Source organism: Mauremys reevesii, linkage group 5 (genome assembly GCF_016161935.1).
Source record: "Mauremys reevesii isolate NIE-2019 linkage group 5, ASM1616193v1, whole genome shotgun sequence".
Classification (NCBI taxonomy): domain Eukaryota; kingdom Metazoa; phylum Chordata; order Testudines; family Geoemydidae; genus Mauremys; species Mauremys reevesii.
This window is the reverse complement of record NC_052627.1, coordinates 105,355,381-105,378,690: the sequence shown is the minus strand read 5'-3', so window position 1 is coordinate 105,378,690 and position 23,310 is coordinate 105,355,381. Positions and strand designations below refer to the sequence as shown.

The following is a 23,310-nucleotide window of genomic DNA, read 5'->3' as shown; positions in this document are numbered from 1 at the left end:
CAAGCAAAAGCAGATTGACACCCTTTAGTTAGAAAGGGATGTGATTTGCAAATGGAAAGCTCTGTGGTGTTAGAACTGTGAACATTTTCACACCCATCAGAAAACCAATGAATTTTGGCTTTTCTCCAGATATAATGGGAGTGACAAACTGGCAGCATTTTCCCCAAATCATCCTGCTAATGAAAACAGCGTTCATCATTACACTTCCCCCACCTCCACCTACTCCTGGGTGGGGGGGAAAGGTAATTAAGCGAAGTCTAAAGAAGAAAAAGAGGAAACTTCTGAAGGATTGTAGATCCTCTTCCATGCAGTGTTCCAGTCCTTACCAGGCACATGCCACTTTGCTCCTTTTGTAAGCCCCAATTCCCTGTGGACTAGTGGAATGCCCTGCAAGGCAGTTCCAGTCAGAGGTCTGCTATGCTCTACAGCCATGCACTTAGCTTTCTGTTTACTAAAGCTGGTGGAAGTTGCACTATTTGCACGATTCTCTATACAGTAAATGATCAAGTCAAAGATTGGGTGAGATATCCCACTAGTTCACCTTTCAAAGAATAGGCAGCCTACCAGAATGGGCAAAATAGGACCCATGGAAATTGAGGCTATCCCAGTGAAATGTGTGCTTGCTTAATTTAAAAGCTAAGTGCATATGAAGGATAAACGATGGAGAAAACTGGCAGCATAGCAGAATTGTAACCTGGAGACTTCCTAGAAGCCATATATGTAAAATATTTATAAACCCGTCACTCCATTATATCAGAAATACCTGTGTTTCACTCTGGGTCAAGAGAACTTTCAATCATCGCTTGATTGTTCAGCCTTGAATCAGCTCCCAGCGTTTTCTCCAACGTCCCCATTATGGTGGTAAGTACCATTTCACCAAAGTAAGTTATCTTGTCTCAGTGACTGGCTTGTGAAAGGTCTGTCAGTTTTTGAGGCTCAGAGGGCAGCTTGGGAGGAGAGTGAATTATTTCCTTCTCAGAGATCATCCCACTTGGGGGTAGTTTTTAGCACACCCCAGAATCCTGTCAGGGAAGTCCTCTTAATAGCTCACTGGGGAAGTTGGATGCCATCAGTTACCAGCTCTTTCAGATGCTGGTAAGCACTATTTTTCATAGAAATCATTCCATGAGTCAGGAGACATTCTCTCCACTTTCAGATTAAGTAGACCCCACACAAGGCACTCTATAGGGCTTGATTTCCAGAGAGGCCTACACCTGTCCTCCACTGATGCATACACAAGTGTTCCCAGTGGGGTTCTGTACATGCAAATTCTAACTCCTGCATGTTCCATTGTTATATGTCACTTACAAACCACAGGCATTAGTACACAGAAAATACATACATGCATTTGTGCACCCACAAAACTGCACACGCACAACTGGAAGCCAGAGGCTGAAAATCAGGCCCTGAGCACTCACAGCTCTCCCTGACATCAACTAGAGTTGTAGGTGTTCAGAACGTTTAAAAATAAGCCCCTTCAGATTCTGTACAGCTAAGGTTTTAGTCAAGGATTTTGAATGTGTAATTATTAGAATCGTTAGGGAAAGCTGTTGCTTGCATGAATTATTTATTTAAGGGATTCACTGTATGAAGTCAACACCAAATATCTCTTCCTATACAACTTTGCTCTCAGCAAACCCTTCCACCTGCCACAGTTATAATAGGTTAGTGGTACTGCGGAAAACAAAATATCCTACATTAAGCCTAGCTATGATTTTCATCCTCCTTTAATAGCATGGGCCTGAGTTAATGTTACATGAGATGGGGCAGGAGGAAAAGAGCATATCAGGGTTAAGTTGTAGCATTTAGTAGCAATTAGCATTGATGTGCGGTAGGAAAATAGCAACAATAATAATAATAAAAGGATACACTAGAAATATAAACCATTTGGGGAGGAAAGATTATCAGTTTAGCCAATTAACATTTGTCTAAGTAAATCAAACTTTTTTTTAAATGGAGAGAAAAAGAGAAAAGCCACACAGCAATATTTATTTTTGAACATAAATGACTGTGTATCCTACAAAAGGAAATGCTACCTTCCCACTTTTTGTGACCCTCTCTGCAATTCTAGGGAAAATGTTTAGTTCAACATTATCGTAAGCCAGAATATGGCTCTATCTATGTGACAAGTTGACAACATACAATTTCATGCTTGTTGAACTGATCTGTGTTATATATTCAGTGTGAATATTATGAAGTCTCACCATTATAAATATGAAACAGTATATGCTTATTCAAAATAACTCCAGCAGTGGTAATTTATGGCTTGGTTATTTGTGTGCTGATGAAGTCCAAAAGCCACCTTAAGAAGCTGCATCTCACTAAAACAGATGTGCAGTGTGACTGTGACCAAAAGGGATTTATGATGACCTATGTGAAAGGAGGCTAATACATTTTTGTCTGTATGGCAACTGACACCAGTTTGTATTTAGATATGTGACTGGTGGGAACACAGTGGAACACTGTGTCCTTAAGAACCTCTTAACACAGGCCAAGCCATTTGTCTGCCAGTATTTTACCACTGTTCTGGGTGAACGTTATTTTTTCATATTGCAAAAGGGGCATGCTTAGGCTGAGTAAAGACACGGTGAGTTCATGAAACCTTGGCCACTCCAAGTAAAATGTTGGGCAGTGCAATGGAATGTACACATAACAGGATTGTGCGGCTGATTGTGTGCCCTTTCTTGATCACATGCCTGGGAATGGTACAAGGCCACTAAGCCATCAAACAATAAGCTCTCAAAGGAATTGTTTTTTTTTCATTTTGCGGGTTCTTTTTGCCTGAAGGTTTCAACTAATTTACAAGGGCTTACTTCAACAGAGACAAATTTGGACTAGTACAGAACAGCACAGTTTGTTCAGTTGGGAAAGAGAATGAAGAAATAATGCACCTTGCTAAAGCAAGATATAGAAAATTTGCATAAACACTTCCCAATAACATAGTAGCTGTTTGGAACAAAATAAATTGCACTTACTGCTTGAGAATTTTTAAACCCAAGCAAACTTTGTGGTGGATTATAGCTTACACACACCTGCCATACAGATGTAATGTTGTTTCTGAGACGCACTTATTTAGTAGACTCAGAGCGCCAAGGGTATGCAGTATTACCCATTAATCTCATTCTTAACTCTCTTATTAATGTGTTAGCCAAAGATATTTGTAAAGGTAAACATATTTACATAACATATTTGACATTGCTACATCACCTGCTATTTTGCCCTATATCCTCTCTTCTGTTCCATTGGAACTGAGGGTCTTTCTCCTAGTTTAAATTTTTTTTATTACAGCATTGTTATCTTTTATTATTATTATAAAGTTCCTATCCCAAATCTGCATCTTCTCCCTTTTATGTTTATTGTTGTACTAAACCTACAATGTTGTCTGTTTCTCTACTAAATCTGTCCTGTAACCACATACTGTACATTCATTTCTCTAGGACCTTGGTGGCTCTTATCTGCTTGCTTTTATGAGCTCTTATGAACTGCTAGGAATAGCAATTTGCAGCGCTGTTTGTAAAGCCATCTCAGTCTGAACTCAACCTTCCCCTCCTTTGTCATACAGTGATACTCTCTGCAGAGAAATCCCATTTGCCATAGCAAAAATTCATTACAAGATGCATTTTAGAGGGACACAAGTTGCCAAGTATGCTAGACATGTTTATAATATATAAAACATTTAACGTACAATAATTAGAATTTTAATAAACTACATATTAGTGCACTAATGTATGTATTCATATAAGATGGTCTTTGTGTTACCCTTAGATTTACTGATATGTTGCCCACTATACATTATGGCCCAGAGCTACTTAGTTTATGTTTGCTAAGGTCTAAGACATACTGCTATGCTGTTCACACAATCTCAATTCTTTTAAGCACTTTGATAAGCTTTATTCTGCCATTATACCATCTAGAACATTAAACACAATGTTTAAGTTCTATGTTAAATCACAATCAGTTCCTATTAACTGTTCCAAGCTCCCCATTTTTATCAACAGTTACTTTATTAAATCCTTAATAATATAGATGGAATAGTTAGTTAATTTGTGTGTTGAGCCATGGATGTTAATTTGTAAACATAATAACATACTGCAATCATTTGCATAATAGCATTTTAATCTTTTTAGTAAAAGCTGTAATTCCCTACAAAGTACACTGCAGTAGAAACTAAGTGACTATTGGTAATAATAAAAAAGGCCTTAAAATTCTGATCCTATTATAGTGTTGGAACATACCCAAACTGCTTCCATAATCTCTGAAATGTTACTGTTCTCTGATTTAGGTGTCTGTGTCAAGAATAAAAATGAAGTATAACTGGTAGCAGTAGACTATTTCCTAAATGTAATTTAGTATTCACTAAGCACCAGCACTTTGCAAATAGCTCTGAGGCTTTCCTTCAAAGTTCAGAGCTCTAGTTATGCATATTGTGTGAGGTACACCATGCAGCTCACCTCTAGACTCTGTTGTGCTGAATAGATGGCTATGATAAATCATGCTGAATTGGCACTGAAGGGCATCAGCCATCAAGGATTTGACTACTATGTCTTTTTCTCCAAGATTATATCTCCTTGAACTGCCTGCCTTGGGCTACTAGTTTTAGAGAAAATTAAAAAGTGGAAAAAATTCTGGAAGAGGCCAGTTCAGAAAATCTATAGAGGTTCAGTCCCTGGAAACCCATTAACACCAGTCACAAGACTGGCAAAGAAAACACTGGTGGTTGTTTAAAAGTCAGGCCAAGTTATTTTTACGTAAGATCTGGTAATTCATTAATCAATCTGGCTGCAAACCTTGAATGAATAACTTGCAGTAGTAACAAAGACTGGCAGCACCACCGAAGATTAGAGTATATAACCTGAACTGATGCAAATTACCCTCATGGTGTTAAAAGCCCCCCATCATCTTCTTCATGCAAACCATTCCAAATGGATAAGCAGTCATTTATCTTCATAAATTTCTCCTTTGCCAAGAACAACAGAGTATGGAATTCATTGTGAATCTCTTTCGCACTCCCTCATTCTCACTGCTTGTAATACAGCATTTTTGGCAGCCCACAGTGAAACACAGTAGCCTATTCAGCTTTCCAAATATATAACACAGAGCACAGTCCTGAAAGTAACTTGGACTACGCTGAACAATTAAAAAGAAACAAACAACTCTTTAAAAATAGAGAATTGCATTTAAAAACAAAACAAAAACCCAGCAATTAAATTCAGGGCAGGCCAAGAAACGCAGGTCTTATTAAATCTGTTTAAAAGTGAAACATATTTTGTCAGAACACCATACTTGAAAATTCTTTTTGATACTATGCTGCTAAATTAGACTTGAATTGGCTGTTGTCTAGCTGTATTTTCTCTTTTCAGATGACTTCCGTTGATCTATTTGTGAATGGTGCAGACAGCATATACTTATCTTTGCGCATGTCTATCCTCTGTATAATGCTGTCCACTCTTCATAAATAATTTTAAATATGACTAACCTTATATAGTAGGTACGGTATATTTGAAATACACCTCAGGAGGTAACAATTTTCATCTCCCAAGGAAGAACACAAAAAATCCTTCTAATTCACATTACTCAAAGATCTACAGGTCTCCACATTTCATACAACAATGACTTTAAGAATTGAAACCAGTTTATTTTTTGTAAAAGGGCAGCAGAATCAGTTTTGTACAAATCTATTTTTTGAAGGTCTGATCCTTTCCAAAAGCAAATCACAAAAGTGAATGATAAAGAAAGCCATCTACCTAACAAGTCACACCCGAGCAGTTAACTATTTACTTGCATGAGCTTATGTCAATAGACAGTGCCCTTAGGGGTAAAAGCTCCCTTAACATACATCTCCAATGGTCAGAATCACAGGCAATGAAAATCAGGGGAGAAAATAGAGGTAGCCAGGCTATGAATAGAAAAAGAAATTAACAAATGTACAACACTGATAAAGAACATGCAACATCAGTGGAAGGCCTTAATTCATCACTGTATTCTTCCAGTTTCATGCCAGTGTAAAACCAGTTGCATTGGGATACAAGTGGAGTACTGTAGTGATGAGTCAGAAATATCTATTCTGTAGCAATGCTGTCAATCTTAGCACTTAGATTGTAATCTCTCATTAGATTTAGCCTGTAAATGCATCATATTTAAACTGTAAGCTCTTCAGGGTAAACTCTGTTTGCACACTGTCTAGTACATGTGGGTCATGTTTTCAGCTGGTCCCTAACCACTACCACAATACAGTCATAAAATAAAATAATAAATAAATAATACTAATAATAATTCCTACAATACTCAATTTTCAAAGAGTTAATTCACTATTTTTTGGACGGAAAATGCCTTTAGTATGCTTCAGTTTTCAGCTTGAGGCAGAAGTGCAGAGTATTCACCTCTGAAACACAAGCCCCATTAAAGGTGCCTCGGGCTGGGAACCCAAAATTTCATAAGTCCCTTTTGCAAATATAGGCCCTCACCTAGACAGTGCCATAAGCAATGCATTGGTAACTCAAAGGAGAGAGTCACTTAAGGTTAGGTTTTCAATTATTATTGTGCTGCTTGTACTTTCGATCTTTTGTTTGCAATTCCGTTTTGAACAAATTTGGAATATATTTCATGTTTTCATAGCAGTCAGCTCTCAGATAGAGGCTTTAAGGCTTCTAAAACATATTGCCCCAGGATGATTAAGATACAATTATATTTTCTTTAAAAAGAAAGAGCTGAAATGCCAAAGCTAATCAATATAGAAAAATCCAGAAATTAACAAACAAGAGACTAGGTAGAGGTTCCATTCTCTGCACTAACACAAGTAGTTTGTCTCAGAGCATCACCAAGATAATCCCCAGAGAAAGGACACATCTTTTATTGTTCTTGAGCACCCCCAGTTGTCTCATTAAGGAGCAGCAGAGACAAGAAGTAGTGCTACATATACAGCTGCATAATGGAGAATGGGGATAGAGGTTAAAGTTTGGAAAAAGCTGGCCCAGAAAGAAGGGCGAGTTTTCTATTATTCAGTTTGGATTGCCTGATCACTACTGCCTATCCTGTAAGAAAACAACTCCTTTATTTCCCTCCTTCCTAGAACTAAATTATGATAAAAAACGGTAGTGGTAGAAATTATTAACATGATACCAAGATACGGAATATTAGTAACCTTCAATCAGCTTGCCAGAAGCTATATAGAAACCCTCCCCTTCCCCACAGCCTGTGTTGCATGAAGTTTAACACAGGCTTATATACACAATGAGAGATATTGTGACCAGTCATGAATGGTTGTGTGATAACAGTGAAACTGCAGATGAACTCTTAGGCCCAGAATTTTAAAAGTATTTAGCTGTTCTTGTGCTCAGCCTTGCTACGTCTAATTGATTTAGGAGCCCAAGTCTCATTTCCAAAAGTGATTTAGGAACTTTGGAGCCTAAATACCATAGACTGTCAATGGGATTTTGGTTCCTAAGTGCCTACATACCTTTTGAAAATGAGACGTATGTTCCTAAATCCATAATGCATGGCAATGCTGAATGTAGCAATACCTAAATATCTTTGAAAATCTGGGTCTTAGCCTACGCTGCACACTTGCAAGAATGCAGGAAGAATTCTGGCACTTGCGATGCCAGGCCTAAAGGCTACGTGTCAGAGGTGTGTTAGTGCTGCCAACAATATCTCACAGCCCAAGGAGGGCCTAGCAGCGTGTCAGGACCCTGCCTACGTTTGAGAACTGGAAGCAGCTTTGGCCCAGCATAGGAAGAGTGTCCACTGCACTTTTCAAGTCTCTTGTAATTGCTGCCCTTTAGATGTAATCCTCCTACCTCTGTCTACACTCAGGTATGACATATGCCGACTAATGTGACTGTGACTTTAAACCCCAATGCCACATGACAAACCAATGGCTGTACATATTGTTGTGCACCAACTAAGGCAGTTTAAATATAATAAATGACAGACTGAATATAGTGTTGCCCTTATGCCAAAATATGGCAAAGTGCTATTGGACAACAATCTGCCCCTCTGAGTCAGTAGTCTCTGAGCCAAAGTGTGCCCTCATTGACTTCAGTGCAATCTGTAATTCAAGTCAGTGAAGTCCTTGAAGTCTGAGGGGTGGCATTTGAGTAAACGATGGCAGAATTTGTCTGCTAGGGAAGATGGAAAAACACTTCTCCAAATCTTGGTTTCTGACATGTTGGTTGCTGCCTCACAATGCACTCCTCTAGATGTATTCCATCTACCTCTTTCTACTGCACCCTGGTTGTCTGCACCTCCAAATGCACCTTAATATGACTGACTTTAAATGCCACATGATGGACCAATGTCTCGAGATAGCTGTGCACCAACCAAGACAGTTTAAACATCATGTATTTATCCCTGTGTTTGTATATCATTTTGATCTTCAGGAATGGAATCAGCATGCATGATAAATGACAATTCTGTCCTTTATAAGTTTGGCCATTGATTCAGCAAGATACTTAAGAACATACCTGACTTTAAGGCATGAGCAGTCTCATTGGGAGTTAATTCCCATTGAAATTAAATGTATTAAAGTTACACACACACTTAAATACATTGCAGAATCAGGACCTTAATTTTTAGCAGACTAAATCATAAGAACATAAGAATGGCCATACTGGGTCAGACCAAAGGTCCGTCTAGCCCAGTAGCCTGTCCTCCAACAGTGGCCAATGCCAGGTGCCCCAGAGGGAATGAGCAGAACAGGTAATCATCAAGTGATCCATTCCCTGTCACCCATTCCCAGATTCCGGCAAACAGAGGATAGGGACACCAACCCTGTCCATCCTGGGTAATAGCCATTGATGAACCTATCTTCCATGAACTTATCTAGTTCTTTTTTGAACCCTTATAGTCCTGGCCTTCACAACATCCTCTGGCAAGCAGTTCCACAGATTGACTGTATGTTGCGTGAAAAAATACTTCATTTTTTTTAAACTTGCTGCCTATTAATTTCAGTTGGTGACCCTGAGTTCTTGTGTTATGAGGAGGAAATGACATTTCCTATTTACTTTCTCCACACCAGTCATGATTTTATAGACTTCTATCATAACCCCCCTTAGTCGTCTCTTTTCCAAGCTGAAAAGTCCTAGTCTTATTAATGGCATATGGCAACCGTTCCATACCCCTAATAATTTCTGTTGCCCTTTTCTGAACCTTTTCCAATTCCAATATATCTTTTTTTGAGCTGTGACTACCACATCTGCACACAGTATTCAAGATGTGAGCGTTCCATGGATTTATATACAGGCAATATGATATTTTCTGTCTTATTATCTAGCCCTTTCTTAATGATTCCTAACATTCTGTTCACCTTTTTGACTGCCACTGCACATTGAGTGGATGTTTTCAGAGAACTATCCACAATGACTCCAAGATCTCTTTCCTGAGTGGTAACAGCTAATTTAGACCCCATCTCTTTATATGTATAGGTGGGATTATGTTTTCCAATGTGCATTACTTTGCATTTATCAACACTGAATTTAAACCTTTGCTGATTTTACTTCAGCCAATGAAAGAGGTCTATACATTTGGTTTTTAGTGATTTATTTGGAAGCAGAAGTTCTAACTCATTAATTTTCTCTGATATAACACTATTTTAACCTTGCTTATAAACATTATTAACTCTTTCCCATACTCACCCTATAAGAATACTATAACAGAGCAGCCCAATTACTTGATTATAACATGTGTCATTTACTTGCTATGACTGAAACTTAAGCACAGGACACAACAATTTGAAGTTTCACAAAACTTCAGAATACGGAATGTTTCTAAATTTCTCCCTTGGAGACAGAGAACTGACTTCTGGTCCACTTACACTGGTTTTATACTAGTATAATACTATAGGCTTGAATTAAATTACTCCTGAATTACACCAGTGTGAATGATAGAAAAACCAGGCTCAGAGGGCCAGTTTCTGCTCTCAGTGACATCAGTGTCACCAGAGTAACTTAATTTGCTGCAGTTGAATTATGCCAGTATAAGTAATAGCTGATTTTGGTTCAGAGTATTTCATAAAGGCTGTACTTCACCTCCAAATGCATTTTACCTTATTGAAGCATTTAGTATTTGCTAGGTATTAAATTTAACAGTCTTTATTCTGGGGATTCCCTCAAGTAAGTGGACCAAGAATGCTTCCTGGAGAGGACATGTTTGTGATCTGCTAGGCAGAGGTGAAGCAGGGGTGATAGCTTATTGTTGCCCAAGGTCTTCCTGCCAGCTCATCAAATGTACTATTGCCCAATTTCCCAGCCAGAGGATGATCTACTGCATTTACTACCATCTAGGAGGAAAGAAGATTAGGGTTCGGGAGGGGCATGGTTGTCTGAGAATTAAGTAGTGGAGAATCTTGAGGTCTTACACAGGAAAGGAGAATTAGTGGTTGAGGTAAAGAGAGCATAGCCCATCTCTTATACACCTTGACCCACACAGCAGTATTTTAAAGAGGGCATTTAAATCGCTCCTGAAATCCTTCAGTTCTCTCCTTAAGACTGCCCTCTGCCATTATGTCTACAAAACACACATCGGTGGCTAGTCAGTTGGCATGCTATGACCACTGCTTATTATGCTAATCAGAATAATCTGACTCTGATGCTGTGCTCCCCCGAGTCTGTTTGTTGCATCCACCTATGGCCTCATCTTGTACTTAGAATGGAAGGACTTTTGATATGCACATGTACAACACATAGCACAATTGGGGCCTGTTTGGGGCCTGTAGGCGTAATAATAATTAGTAACGTATAAAATGTTAAAGAGCCATCAATAGATGCTGTATTCCACTGTGGTTGTTTCTGCCAAATGTACGTAGAAGACGACAAACAGGTTTCAACTTTTGTTTTTCTTTGCAACAGACTATTTCGCAATATCTCTGTGTTATGCCATAGTGTAACCTGGTATCTCTTCAGCGCTTTCATTCCAGAAATCAGAATTCCACTTAATTCTTTCCAAGCATTTCTTCTCTCCAGATAATAGGTCTGGTTTTGATCATGAAGATTAAGGGTGTCAGAGGGAGGCTATAACAGACGTCACAGCTGTACTTCAGCATCTATTGGCTCTTTTTTTATTAGAAGACTGTCATTCCACCTGGTAAGAACATGAAGCAATCTGAAATATACTTTTGCATCAGCTTCCCTTACCTCGAATATATTTGATGATTCATTGCTGTACTGATTGGTAATGATTTCTGATTGGTCGCTGTACCACTTGAGTCCACCCAGAAAACCGTCTGCATCCAAGTCATTCACATCGAGTTCAGAGAGGTCAAGTTCTGGGAGATCTGGGCAAAGAGGCTGGTCTTCACCAACCAGAGCAGCACACTGCAGGGAGAAGTACAGAAACACACACTTTCATTAATCACCGGAATGTGTTAACCCATAACTGCATGGGATGAGAATTAAGCCTTGATTAAGTCACTCACTTCCACAGAGCAGGTCACTAGAGTTAATCTCATTTTTAGAAAGATACACCGAGTGTTAGATTGTGACTAGCCTGCACAAGTGAGCAAAGTGGCCACTACTATCCTTTTTCTTATGCTCCTTGGAGAGTCCAGCACCTGCAGCATTAGAAATCCCAACAAGGACTGCCAAGACATGGCCCTATCTTTTCTGTCCCGGCTGGCAGAAAGGAATCAGAGCAAGTGGGAGTGCTTGGGTAACCAACTGGTAAGTGTGTTTTATGCATCCTCCTCGATGCCCAAACCACAGAAGATGTGAGTCTTGTTACAGCTGCCAGCTATACAGGCTAGATCTGCACCTCAAGCTGCAGAGGCTCATGCTTTCAGCTCTAGATGGCCTTGTTGAATCCCTTGGTTTAATCAGTCGAGATGTTGACTGCCACATGTACTGCACCCTGCTGAAGGATACAGCAGTAGATGCTGCTTTGTTGACTTCCCAAAGCTCCTGGAGACGCTGTGCCTGCCTGCCACAGGCCATACACTTCTATAGCCACCTACCAAAGGCTCTGGCTTATCAGCACCCTCAGGAACTGCACAGATTTTAACAACATGGTTCTAAACTATTGTCCTCATAGTAAGCAAATCATGAAGTGTACCTCATGCACCTGCCAAGTGCTAGAGCAGTCATGGTTACTTTATGGAGTCTCCCAACCTGTGGCTGTTCTGGTTGTACGTGTGTGCACTGCTATAGCTAAGAGACTTACGGTCTGTAAGCAGCAGCTATATCAGAAGCACCAAGAGGGAGCTTTCCTCTGGCCTCCCCATCTAGTGCAATGCTACACTTGTCTCATCTTCCCGTCATTGCTGGGGAAATTCACCATAGAGCAGATGCAACATTTAAGCCCAGTATTAAGAGAGTAAGGGGTGGGGACTAAAGTGTGTGGACCTTCTTCACTAGTGTGAATGTCGTCCTCTGCATACCTTAGAAATAGAGTACAGATCAATATGATATGAATTTCATTAATAGAAACCCAGAATATTTTCTTTAGTACGTCAGGATCAGTCATTTTAGGTATCAACTGAGCTAAAAAAATACACACTTTCATACTATGCTTCTACTGTAGCACAGAAACTTTAATTCAAAAATACCACCTGAACCGTTGTTCATTATTAACAGAAACCAAGAAATATACAATTGAAGTCCACGCCTTCAGCGATAACCAATGCAGCAGCTCCTTTCACTGCTGCCCCATATACATCATTGGAAATAAAGGTGGAGGGTTCTTCTGTACAGAGGCTGCTGGCAGATCCAGCAATTAAGTGGTTAAAAGCCATAACAAAGTCAGCTGAGAATGGGTTTTCACAATTGCCTTTAACTGATTGTCTCTAGCTTTATCAGTTTGTGTTAATGTTAAGGATGGACCAAACAGAAAATCCAGACATCAGAAACTCTTGGACTCCAATTAGCTGATTGGGCAATTTGAATGATCTCCTAGGTTCAATTTCAAATGAAGTCAATCCCGGAAGTACCACCATCTAAAAAGCTAGGTTTGTAGGGCACTAACCTTACCATGCCCACTGATGTGGATAACTCAATATTAGTTATGCTACTCTTAAAAATGTTGCCTTTTGCAGTGATATAAGAGAGCTGAACATACATTTAAATAAAATAAATTTCACTGAGATTTTTGTAGCTGGGAATCTTTGCAAGTCTGCATTGCATGGGCGATATGCAGCAGCATAATGGTGAGCAACACTCTGGGAACCAGGAACAGAGTCAATAGACTCAGTCCAGCTGGTAAAGGCTATAATTTACCATGCAACTTCCACTAGCCTACTAGGGCACTACAAGACAATTATACAATAGGCCAAGGGGCAAAGGAACCAAGGGATTGCAAGGGGAGCCTTTGAAATATCAATTGCTTTTCTTCCTGTTGTTTAAGAGGGCTTGGAACTTCAACAGGCCAAGGCCTTGCTTAGGTGAAATTTTTGTACAATGAAATTTACTTCTTTTTATTTTGGCCACAGAAAAACTGCAAAGAAAAAGAAATTAAAAAGCTTCCCCATTTTCTAGCGCTCACATAACCTTCCAGCAGCAATCTTATAATGCCGAGATGACCTTTTTTTGATGCACAGATGAAATCTGTGATCTCATTAAAGGATAATCTAGTTTTTGACTGAAAAGGTAGATTCTCAGCATCATTCCCAGGTTTATGTTGTGGAGGTCACTGGCTTAAAACTGATGCTGTAGACTTCCAAAGTATCCTGCTGATCTGTTACTACTTTCGTTTGTAAAAATAGCTTCCCTCTGTGCATCACCTAGTTAAACATCTTAGGGACATAGTAATATGCATGTTGAAAGTCCTGCAATGGGCATTTTAAGCAATATAAACAGCTGTATAAAAATGTCCATTGCAGCTTTCATTTGTCTATAACGACGGCAGTGTCACTTAAAAAATGTAACAGCTGAAATGAAGTACACATGCTCTTGCCAATGTTAACATGATAATAAAATCAATGTTTCTGAATATGGTATTATGCTTCTAATCTGAGACACATTAGTAACAAGTGTTCCTGTTATTAATTTATATTTGGCTTTTGGATGATGCCAGGTTTAACACTCCAAGTCCTATAACTGTCCTCATCTGACATGTTGATATTTACTCTTTGCCTTTACATCTGTAACAGGTGTGCCTGCATTGCCATAACACATTTCACTGTCTTTTCACAGGTATGACAGTTATTTCACAACTATATCCTTAATTTTATAATAAGATTTAAGAGGATAGAGTAGTCGCTAAACACAAAAGGTTAATTATTGTGTATTATTTTACCCTCAACAGACATTTTTTCTTTGTTAAGGAGCAAACAATAAATTAGCTTAACTGCACTGATGATAATGAATCATTATAATTAAGTATAATTCTTCGTTAACCTTTTAGACATCTTTGTGCCTTTGAAGGTAAATTAAAAAAAAAGACTGGACTTGTGCCACATTAATTATATTAATGTAAAAATAATCTTCTTTTTATTTTTAACAAGTTTGTTGAAACAACAAGGGGATGAACCTAGTAAAGAATGACAGACTTGATGGAATGTGTGCCATGCAGATTCTCTCTATCAATCTTTGCAATCTGACTGTACATCACCTTCATTAAACAGTGAAACACCGGGGACTCTGATCAGCTATAGTGATGCAGGCCTTTATTAAGCAACACGCTAGCCTGTCATTATGTGCAAGAGGGTATAATGCATTTTAAGTTGACAACAAACATTAACAATTCAAAATATGAATGCTGCCTACAGTACCTTCTGCTTGTAATACTGTAGATCATAAAGGTGATCCCCAGAGCCAAAGCAGCATGCAGCCACCACTATGTCGCTATACAAAGTAAAATGCAAGAGCCAGTTGGTAAAAATCTACCAACAGCTAATCCTATCCACCACACAATTAATATTAAGATCAACTCTTTTTTCCTCTGTGAAAAAAAATGATTGCTATAAATGATCTATTCTGTTACTAGCTTGAAATTACTGCAGGAACTCTGATGATTAAAATAAATCTTCAATATTTCCATATAAGCTGGTTCCTCAATCAAATCCTAGCAGCATTAGGAATAATACATGGATGGAAAAATGAAGCTACAGCAGCTGAGACCCACTCTATAAACCAGACAACAACCCACAGGATACTCCAGCTACTCAGAAACAATTAGAACTTTGGAGCCAGAAAGTCATCCACTTACAGCCTTGACTCATAATAGCTACAGGACATATGAATTATCCATATCTATTCCATTTTACCAAGAAATCAAAACAAGATAAGAGCAATTACAATATGCAAACAGAAATCAGTGGATACAATCATGTGCTGCAAATATTGAAAACACGACAAAAAGAGTTAAGAATCCGATGCATGCCTTACTAGATAGGAAAAATGTAATTGTACAAACAGAGAACCCAGCACATTTTCACTTTAGATGTGCATCTCTGCACCATATATGCATCTCATTTAAAAGATGTCTAAGGGGAGCATTTTAAGTACTTATTCCAAACTTGTCGTCAGGGGGTCAGTTCCTTTGAGCAGGTCTGTCTTTTGGATTCCTCTCAACTGGGTCCAAAGAAAGTTTCCTTTGCTTCACAAGTTGCCAGAACTTTCAGATAATGCTCCATTTTGCTGAATGCAAATATGCAGAAATCCTCAAACCTCACTTTATACTCCAGAGATTACCAGGGAATTGCTTGCTTTTTTCCTTTATGAACTGTAGCCAGCAGAAGCTGTGGATTTGATGTATTGCCATCTATTTTTATAGAAGCAGCGGCGGCAGCGGCAGCAGCTCACACAGTCCCGCATAAACTCTATTCTCATGGTTCATCCTGTTGTCTCTGCTGTACAGTAGGATTTAACTATTTGCTGGACTACTTGGATTAACTGAGAACCTTGTCCTATGGAACATTTTAACTGCAATACTATAATCCAGTTCAATAATCAGAAGTAAAGTAACATCTATTTCCAGTAATCTGTTTTAAAGGAATTTAAAACAATAAAGCAACAACATCATATTCATCTTTCTCTGTCTGTGTGTGTCAATTCTGCAAGTGATAAATGAGAAAAATCCTGAACAGAGCACAGCAAAAAACAAAACAAAAAAAATCAAAATATGAAACCACTGATTAATTTTAACTTTTTTAAAAAAGTCTTAATATAATTATAAATAGATATGGCATTTTTCCAACCAGGCCACTAAATGCCACTGGAAAGACTTCAGACACTGATTCATATCAATATCTTAGAGCATAAATATTGCATATGACTGGCAAGCGAGCCAAAGGCACATGAAAATAGTTTCCAACTGCAGGAGATACTGATGACAGCAGCTAAGCTTTGATTTGCTCAAGGCATCATAGAGTAACCTTAAATTAGTAAAGTTACTGGGGTTCACATAAGACTTCTTTCCAACATATAATATCTAGTATACTTTTATAATTATTACATTTAAAAAAAATTACCTCCAGAAGGGTTGCAGACAAGACAATTCTCACACTGTTCATAATGCAAAGCTCACCTCTATATCACTCCATACAGAGTCCTGGTTGCACATGTCCCACGCCATCCAGCTCCTGAATGACAGCAGTATAGCTTTTAAACTACAATCCACAGTCTCACACAGAGCATACACTCATGCAGGCAACTAGACCCTTACTGAGAGTGAACTGAAGGCACCTGTCTTACTACTGTTCCCAGTCACATGACAAAGCTATTTAAAAAGTAGGCTGGGCTGTCACTCACCCAGCCTTCTTGTGCTGCTGCTAAAACTAGTGACGTCACTAGTCAGAGGCAGACCTAGGCTTAAGTGAAGTAAATCTTTTTAAAAACCACTCAGACCTTTGAGTCTTCAGCACCACACTGTGATTAAAATCAGATTTTAATGCCACACCCCCTAAATTGTGCTGTTGCCATATAACTAAAATCCCCTACAATCTTTTTTTAATTTCTTTTTTTCCAAAACAAACAACAGACAAAGCTGTATTTATTACAAAGACAAAAGTGAAGTAACTCTAATATGAGTTAAACATGTATTTTTTGAATACCTTGATTCTAAGTGGGCTACTTAGGGTTGGCTAACTAGTGCTGTTTAATTTGGAAATGCTATTAGAGAGGCGTGTAAAAAGTTACTGCATGATTAATTTTTACTAGTCATTTTATACCTAGTGGAGTATTTTTTTTAAATTGTGGTATATTAGAAACTTCTAATCAATAACCACTGGAGCTATTTTTTTTTTAACAAGCAAAGGTATCTACACAGATTGTACCTCACAGTGAGGCTGCAAACATCAATGCAAACACATTATTTAGCATCTGCTACAAACAAGGGGCCTGATCCTGCTCCCACTGAAATACAGATTTCTTTTTTCAGCTCTTCTCTAATCGTTTCCATTTCTCATGCAGGCATCCTGGAAAACAGTGTTATTAAATACAACTGTTGTAGTCCTGCCCATAACTGCTCAGATTCCTGTCTGCATTTTCATATAAGTAGTATTTCCTCAGTGCTGCCTCAGGGTGCATTTTTGTATAAACACTGTATTCCAACCTCACTGACCTGGGTTGTGCATTTTCCGTTTAAAAACAAGAATGCTCTTGTTGTCATGTGAAAACACGACATGCTATTAACAGAAGTGTTTCTTCTTTAAGCCTTTTACAGCTCTCTCTCTGAGACAATGGGGGTTGCTGCAGGTGCAACTGGTTTATGATGACACTACACACTGAATACATAACAAACTGAAGGTACCAAACATAACTGCAGAACATTTCCCACAACAGAAAAAAATAAAGGTCTTGTTTAACCATTTCCACCTGCCTTTTCATTTTAAAAAAAAGTTGTGTCTTTTGTCTTTTTAATTAGCTGGATTCAAAAGTCTAGTTTGCAAAATATAAGTGCTAGATATAAGTCACGCTGTCCTGCAAGTTATAGTCACAAAACCATCATTGGTCATTCTCCTTGCTATGATATATTCGTTTTCACTGTTAAGTTATTTGCAAACTTGATTATTCTAAATGCTACTTGAATGTGGTTATTATCCAGCTACAGAGATTTTGCTGAGAGAAAAGACAAAAAGAGGCTGCAAGAGGTTATTTTTCAGATACTAAATGCATTCCAAAAATTGTAACAAGTCACAGGAAAACTCTTGACTTATTTGACAATTTATCGTTGCCGGATTTGAAAAAAAGTACAGATTTCCCTGCTTGTGTTTAAGTTGCAAATCACATCACACTGTCATATTTTCGTCAAACATGTATGACAAAAAATGACATTGTTTTTACTTTACTTAATTAAAAAAAACACAACAAAATACCCTGTGACTACAGAAAGCCTTTTCCTACAAATGATTAAATTAATGGTATTACTTGGCTCTCACCATGAAAAAAAACTAATTTCCTTCCCAATTATATGCTGATTTAATGATAAAACTGCAGTAAATTATTAAGATCTGGGGCAAAGGTCATTACCTCTACCCTCAGAACAGTCAACTGTGAAATAATGTTGGGCACCCAACTGACTGAAGTGGAGTAGATTCTTATTAATTATTATCAGTGGATCCATGCTTGGTGGAATATTCTCCTTCAATACCTACTTATAATTGTGTTCATTGACTGTACAGAATCCATCATTTTTTTTTAAGTTCCATTCACACCTCTTATAGAAATTTATTTACACTGGAACATTTTATATTGCTGTTTTGGATATTTTGACCTGCTCGTGTTGTTTCTATTTTCTACAACTCCACTTCACTGCTTTTGCTTCAAATTAGCAAATTAACTGATAAACACAAACTGTAACCTTTGTGGTGATTTCATACAAGCTTTAGAGATGGGAGAACTTTCCTAGCATGTAGTGGATAGTACCAGCAACAACTAATAACAGTATAGGGGCCTCTAGAGCTTTACTTATGGCCCATCCACACTTTGGCTTGACCTATTCTTGCAGCAACAATTTTCCAGAATGGATGTCAAGGAATGTTCTGACCAAAGTGTACTTGAAAACCATTTTTCCAACACGATTCCAGATCACATGGTTTAAACAAGGGTTCTCAGTCTATTATGGCTTACCTTTTAAAGAACTGTCTAGCTCAAATTTTACCATGAACTTGCCCATTAGGTATTTTTTATCAATGTCCTTAAACATGGTTTGTAACCAACCATATATGTAATGCAAAACAAAGTTACAATAGTATATCATGATGGAAAATAGTTTTGAGGTGATCATAAGCAATTGTGTAGACAGAGGATTTTCAATTATGGGATTAGAGTCTCCTATTGTTCACGCAGAGTAAAGAGCGATGGCAGGGTCTCATCTATCAAAGAAGCATGCAATGGCCACAAACTGCCTTCTAACAGGAGGGTAGCTTATGGAGGCTACTCCAAAGTAAAAGATGGGTTCATATGATTGTTCAGCCTTTACACATGAAGACGCAGCCTCTAATGGATGCTGACAGTAGAAGTTAAAGCTACTCTCCCCGAAGGAACCTGGATTCTTACACCTCCCTATGCCAGTTTCAGTGACTTTCACCCCTAATGCTTCATAAATGCTAAAAGCTGAACAAATGTGTTTCCTAGGCAGTTACTGAGGACACACTCATTACAAGTAGACTTTTCAAACTAATTAGACTGCCCTGCAGCATCATGGGAAACAAAAACACTCCTCAGTCAGAGAGATCTTATGGTAAAGACTTCAGGCATCTTTGGCACTGTTTTTTTTCCCCCTCTTGTCAGGCCAGCACTCTGTTGACGGCCATTTCGCTTCCTCTGCTTAAAAGCGTGCCATCTCTGCTACGCTGTGCTTCCAAAATTCTGCTTTTTCTTCTTCTAGGATCCTATCTCTAGTCCCGCAATCTTTTTCTGCACACATCCTTCACTTGGTCTCTTTCTTCTAATACCCTTTTCTCTCACCCGTACCACTGATCAACAAGGGATGTACTTACATGCCTTCCCCTGCCCCCCGTACTCTATGTTCCTGATACTCAACAGATTTAGCTACTTTATCAGAGGAGATGCTGCAGTCTAATGATGAGCAAACCACTAGGATTAACAAATCACAAACAACATGTTAGATTCTCAGCAAGTTACAGTTTACAAACCAGTTTTCATGGAATTTAAACTCATTTCCACTACCTCCCCCAGGAGTCATACATTTTTTTTTATGTAAGATAAGCCTGTGCTATGTATAAAGGACAGAAGAACATTGCTCAGAAGCTAAGTTAGCACAAATGGGTGTCCTATATAAAGTATACATACTGTATTAATTTTTTATTAGAAATGTTCTCTCTACCCCTCTTCACTTTGCATTTGTTTACCACTCTGCCAGCCGTGTGCTGCATTTTTGCCCTATTAGATTTTTGTCTGTCTCCAATACTAGTACAATGGCCTCAGTCCTCCACCACTGAAGACAATGGGAGTTTGGTCAAGACTGGGTCTAAAAATAGATACTTTCACATACTTTGAGCTTTACTCACATTGATAAATACTTACAGATGTGAGTGACCCCACTGCCCTGAAGATGAACAGTTACCAGATTAAGTGCTCATCAGTGGGAGTAAGGGTTTCACAGTCATAGTCCTTTATGACTGAAAGTTTAGGGGAAGATATTCAAAAGTGCCTAAATGATTTAGGAGCCTAAGTCCTATTGAAAGTTAGACTCCTAACTATCTTTGGCATTTCTGAAATCTTCCCTTAAAAAACATTACAAAATTATTTATTAGTGAATATTATTAAAACAAGACAAGAGTAAGGGATTTGTCACCACCAAAAATTGACTGTATAATAATATGCTTGTTATAATAGGTTTTACCTAACTTTTGAAACACGTGTTTTTCCAGAACCTATATTCGTTATAAACAGCAAAAAAAACCCAGTTTGTCAACCTCATTAAACGTAGTACAACCAATGTCTTTCATTTCGGTATCACTGTTTTAAAGAAAGACTAAAGAAATGTACCCATTTTTTTATATCACACCTGCGAGCTTAGAATTTTTCAGTCTTGGGAGACTGAACCACATAAAGGAGCCAGTTTCCTATAGAAACCTTTATAAGGGGTTGAGAGCAGATTTAGGGAAAACAAAACAAAAACTGGATACTTCCTGCTAGTAAGGAAGACAGACTCCAGTTTCACAACTTGTTTCACATGGGCAGACTCTTACACCAGAGTAGAGCTCCATTAGAGTCAGTGGTGGTCTATACCAGCACAGAAAACTGTCTGCAAAGAGTCTGCTGCAGGACTGGGACCACAGATCACTGTTGGTACCTCTTTGTTACAGCAATGGGATGGGAATCACTGAGTTATTTTTCTCTCTCTTTCTTTAATTCCCCCCCCCTTTAAAAAAATCCATTTTTCTTAAGTCCCTAGGAAGCATGCAGAGACTGACTATGGGCACTAGGGGCAAGTGTCTTGCAAGCTCTTCAATTGCATTCCCACTCAGTCTGGCCCCAAGTGTTCAAAAGCACCATTTCCATACAGCAGGCTGAACACTTTACTGTTATTGCACTTTTCCATGTGTGCAATTGCTCTTCCAACACAAGAAACAGCCAGGCAACAGTTCCAGAGGTGGGATTTCCAAACGCACCTAAGGGATAATACTTGTGCTCCTAACTCTCCTAAGTGCTTTGGAAAATCCCATCCAGATTCTCCTGGTTACACTTATTAGCATCAGTCATAACTTAATTTCCCTTAAGCTCTTATAGTAACTTTTAGAAACTTCTTCCATTGTTTTTCATTAACAATGATCAATATTTTTCTGACTTGTTCTGAGAAAATCCTAATTAGGGTAACCTCAGTATCTGGTATCACATGGAGCATACTAGGTGGGGCAATTTTTTAGGAGCTAAGACTGTTCTAACAGTCTCACCTAAAGTACTCTTAAGGTGTATTAAGAGTAAACTCTTTTGGGCAAGGACTCTGACTCCCTCTGTATCTGTACAATGCTGTGTACACTATTGGTGCTCAGTACTGTAAATACTAACATATATGACTATTAACAATATTAAATCTATTTTTAGATGAGTTGCTCTCTAAGGCCTGGTCTACACTGGGGGTGGGAGGAGGAGGGGATCGATCTAAGATACGCAACTTCAGCTAGGAGAATAGCGTTGCTGAAGTCAACGTATCTTAGATCGACTTAGATTGACTTACTTCGCGTGCTCATGGGGCTGAGATCTCCAAGCACAAACCAAAATGTTGGGGAGTTCCCATTGCTATGGGCAAGCACAACACCCTTCCCTACCAGCTCCATTTCAAAGCATTACTGTATCTAATGGGGGGGAAAACATCACATAGCTTTCTAACTTCGTCTGTTCTGTAAAATGGCTGGGAAAATGGTTTCACTGGAGTGTACACAGTACAGTACTGAAAAGAACACTAATCTTTAAATGCTCTAAAATCAAATCTTGTTTTATACAAAACAGCTATAGTAAAGTCAACGTGAATGAAGCACCTTTGAGTGAAGGAACAGAGGGAAAGGCAGTGGACAGCTTTAGTGCCTCCTAGCAATTTTTTTTAATAAACTAGAGATGACAGACAACCTTACCGACACATCTCTCATGTTCAAATAAAAAACTTCCTCAGACAGAGCTCCGTGGAACTGAGTCAGCCTTTTTTCTTGGGCCTTGCTCTTGGCATTTTTTATATTAAAACAAAGTATAAGGTGGAAATAATTCTAAATGTTAGTCATTTGACCTAATTGTTGTAATATGGGACATAGATATGGTTTTATGAACACAAAGGAAAATAAAATATACAAAAACAATGGGAATTACAAAATCTGATTTTGCACCATATAAAGGGCCAGGTTGTGCCTGACTTCCAAGTAAGCAAGTATGGGGAAGGAAAGAGTGTGGAAAGGGTACAAGAAGTTTATCCCATTCAGCAGCTGGCACCAGCTGAGTCTCTGGGCTGGTCTACACTAAGGGGAAAAATCGATATAAGATACGCAACTTCAGCTACGTGAATAACGTAGCTGAAGTCGAAGTATCTTATATATAACCGACCCCCCCGGCCGCACGTGATCGATGTGTCGGGGCTCTCCATCGCCGCCCGCCACCGCGTTTCGGGGTTTCGGTTCGAGAGAATCGAGAAAGATCGGGGATCGATGCGCGATATAGCCGTCTAGATGATCCATCGATGATAAATCGAAATCGCTCGGATACCGCCCCGGCGGTGTAGACGTAGCCTCTGAATGACCGTAAGTGCAGAGAATGGTCTTGCCTCATGCTCCTGCAGGCATAAGATACGTCAAAAAGGGCAGAGATCAGCCAGGAGGAGGCAGGGTCAAGGCGCTGTCCACTCTCTGCACGGGCCAACAGATCCTTACTTAGGAACAATGTCTCCTGGAGGAGCAGCTTTACATGAACCCTTACCCAGAGTTGTTCCTGC

General features: G+C 38.8%; 1 protein-coding gene across 3 annotated transcripts in view; it reads right to left on the bottom strand.

Annotated features, from left to right (window-relative positions):
• Positions 1-23,310, bottom strand: part of PPARGC1A (PPARG coactivator 1 alpha) — a 480,987-nt gene that overhangs the window by 59,184 nt on the left and 398,493 nt on the right. Inside the window, exons 2-3 of one of the 3 annotated variants that reach the window (XM_039541759.1) lie at positions 16,453-16,507; positions 11,130-11,309 (exon numbers count right to left, since the gene is read on the bottom strand). In XM_039541759.1, coding sequence (XP_039397693.1) covers positions 11,130-11,309; positions 16,453-16,507 — 235 coding nt within the window. Of the gene's footprint in view, positions 1-11,129; positions 11,310-16,396; positions 16,508-23,310 lie in introns of those variants that run through there. The other 2 variants (XM_039541762.1, XM_039541760.1) reach the window with 2 other exon arrangements.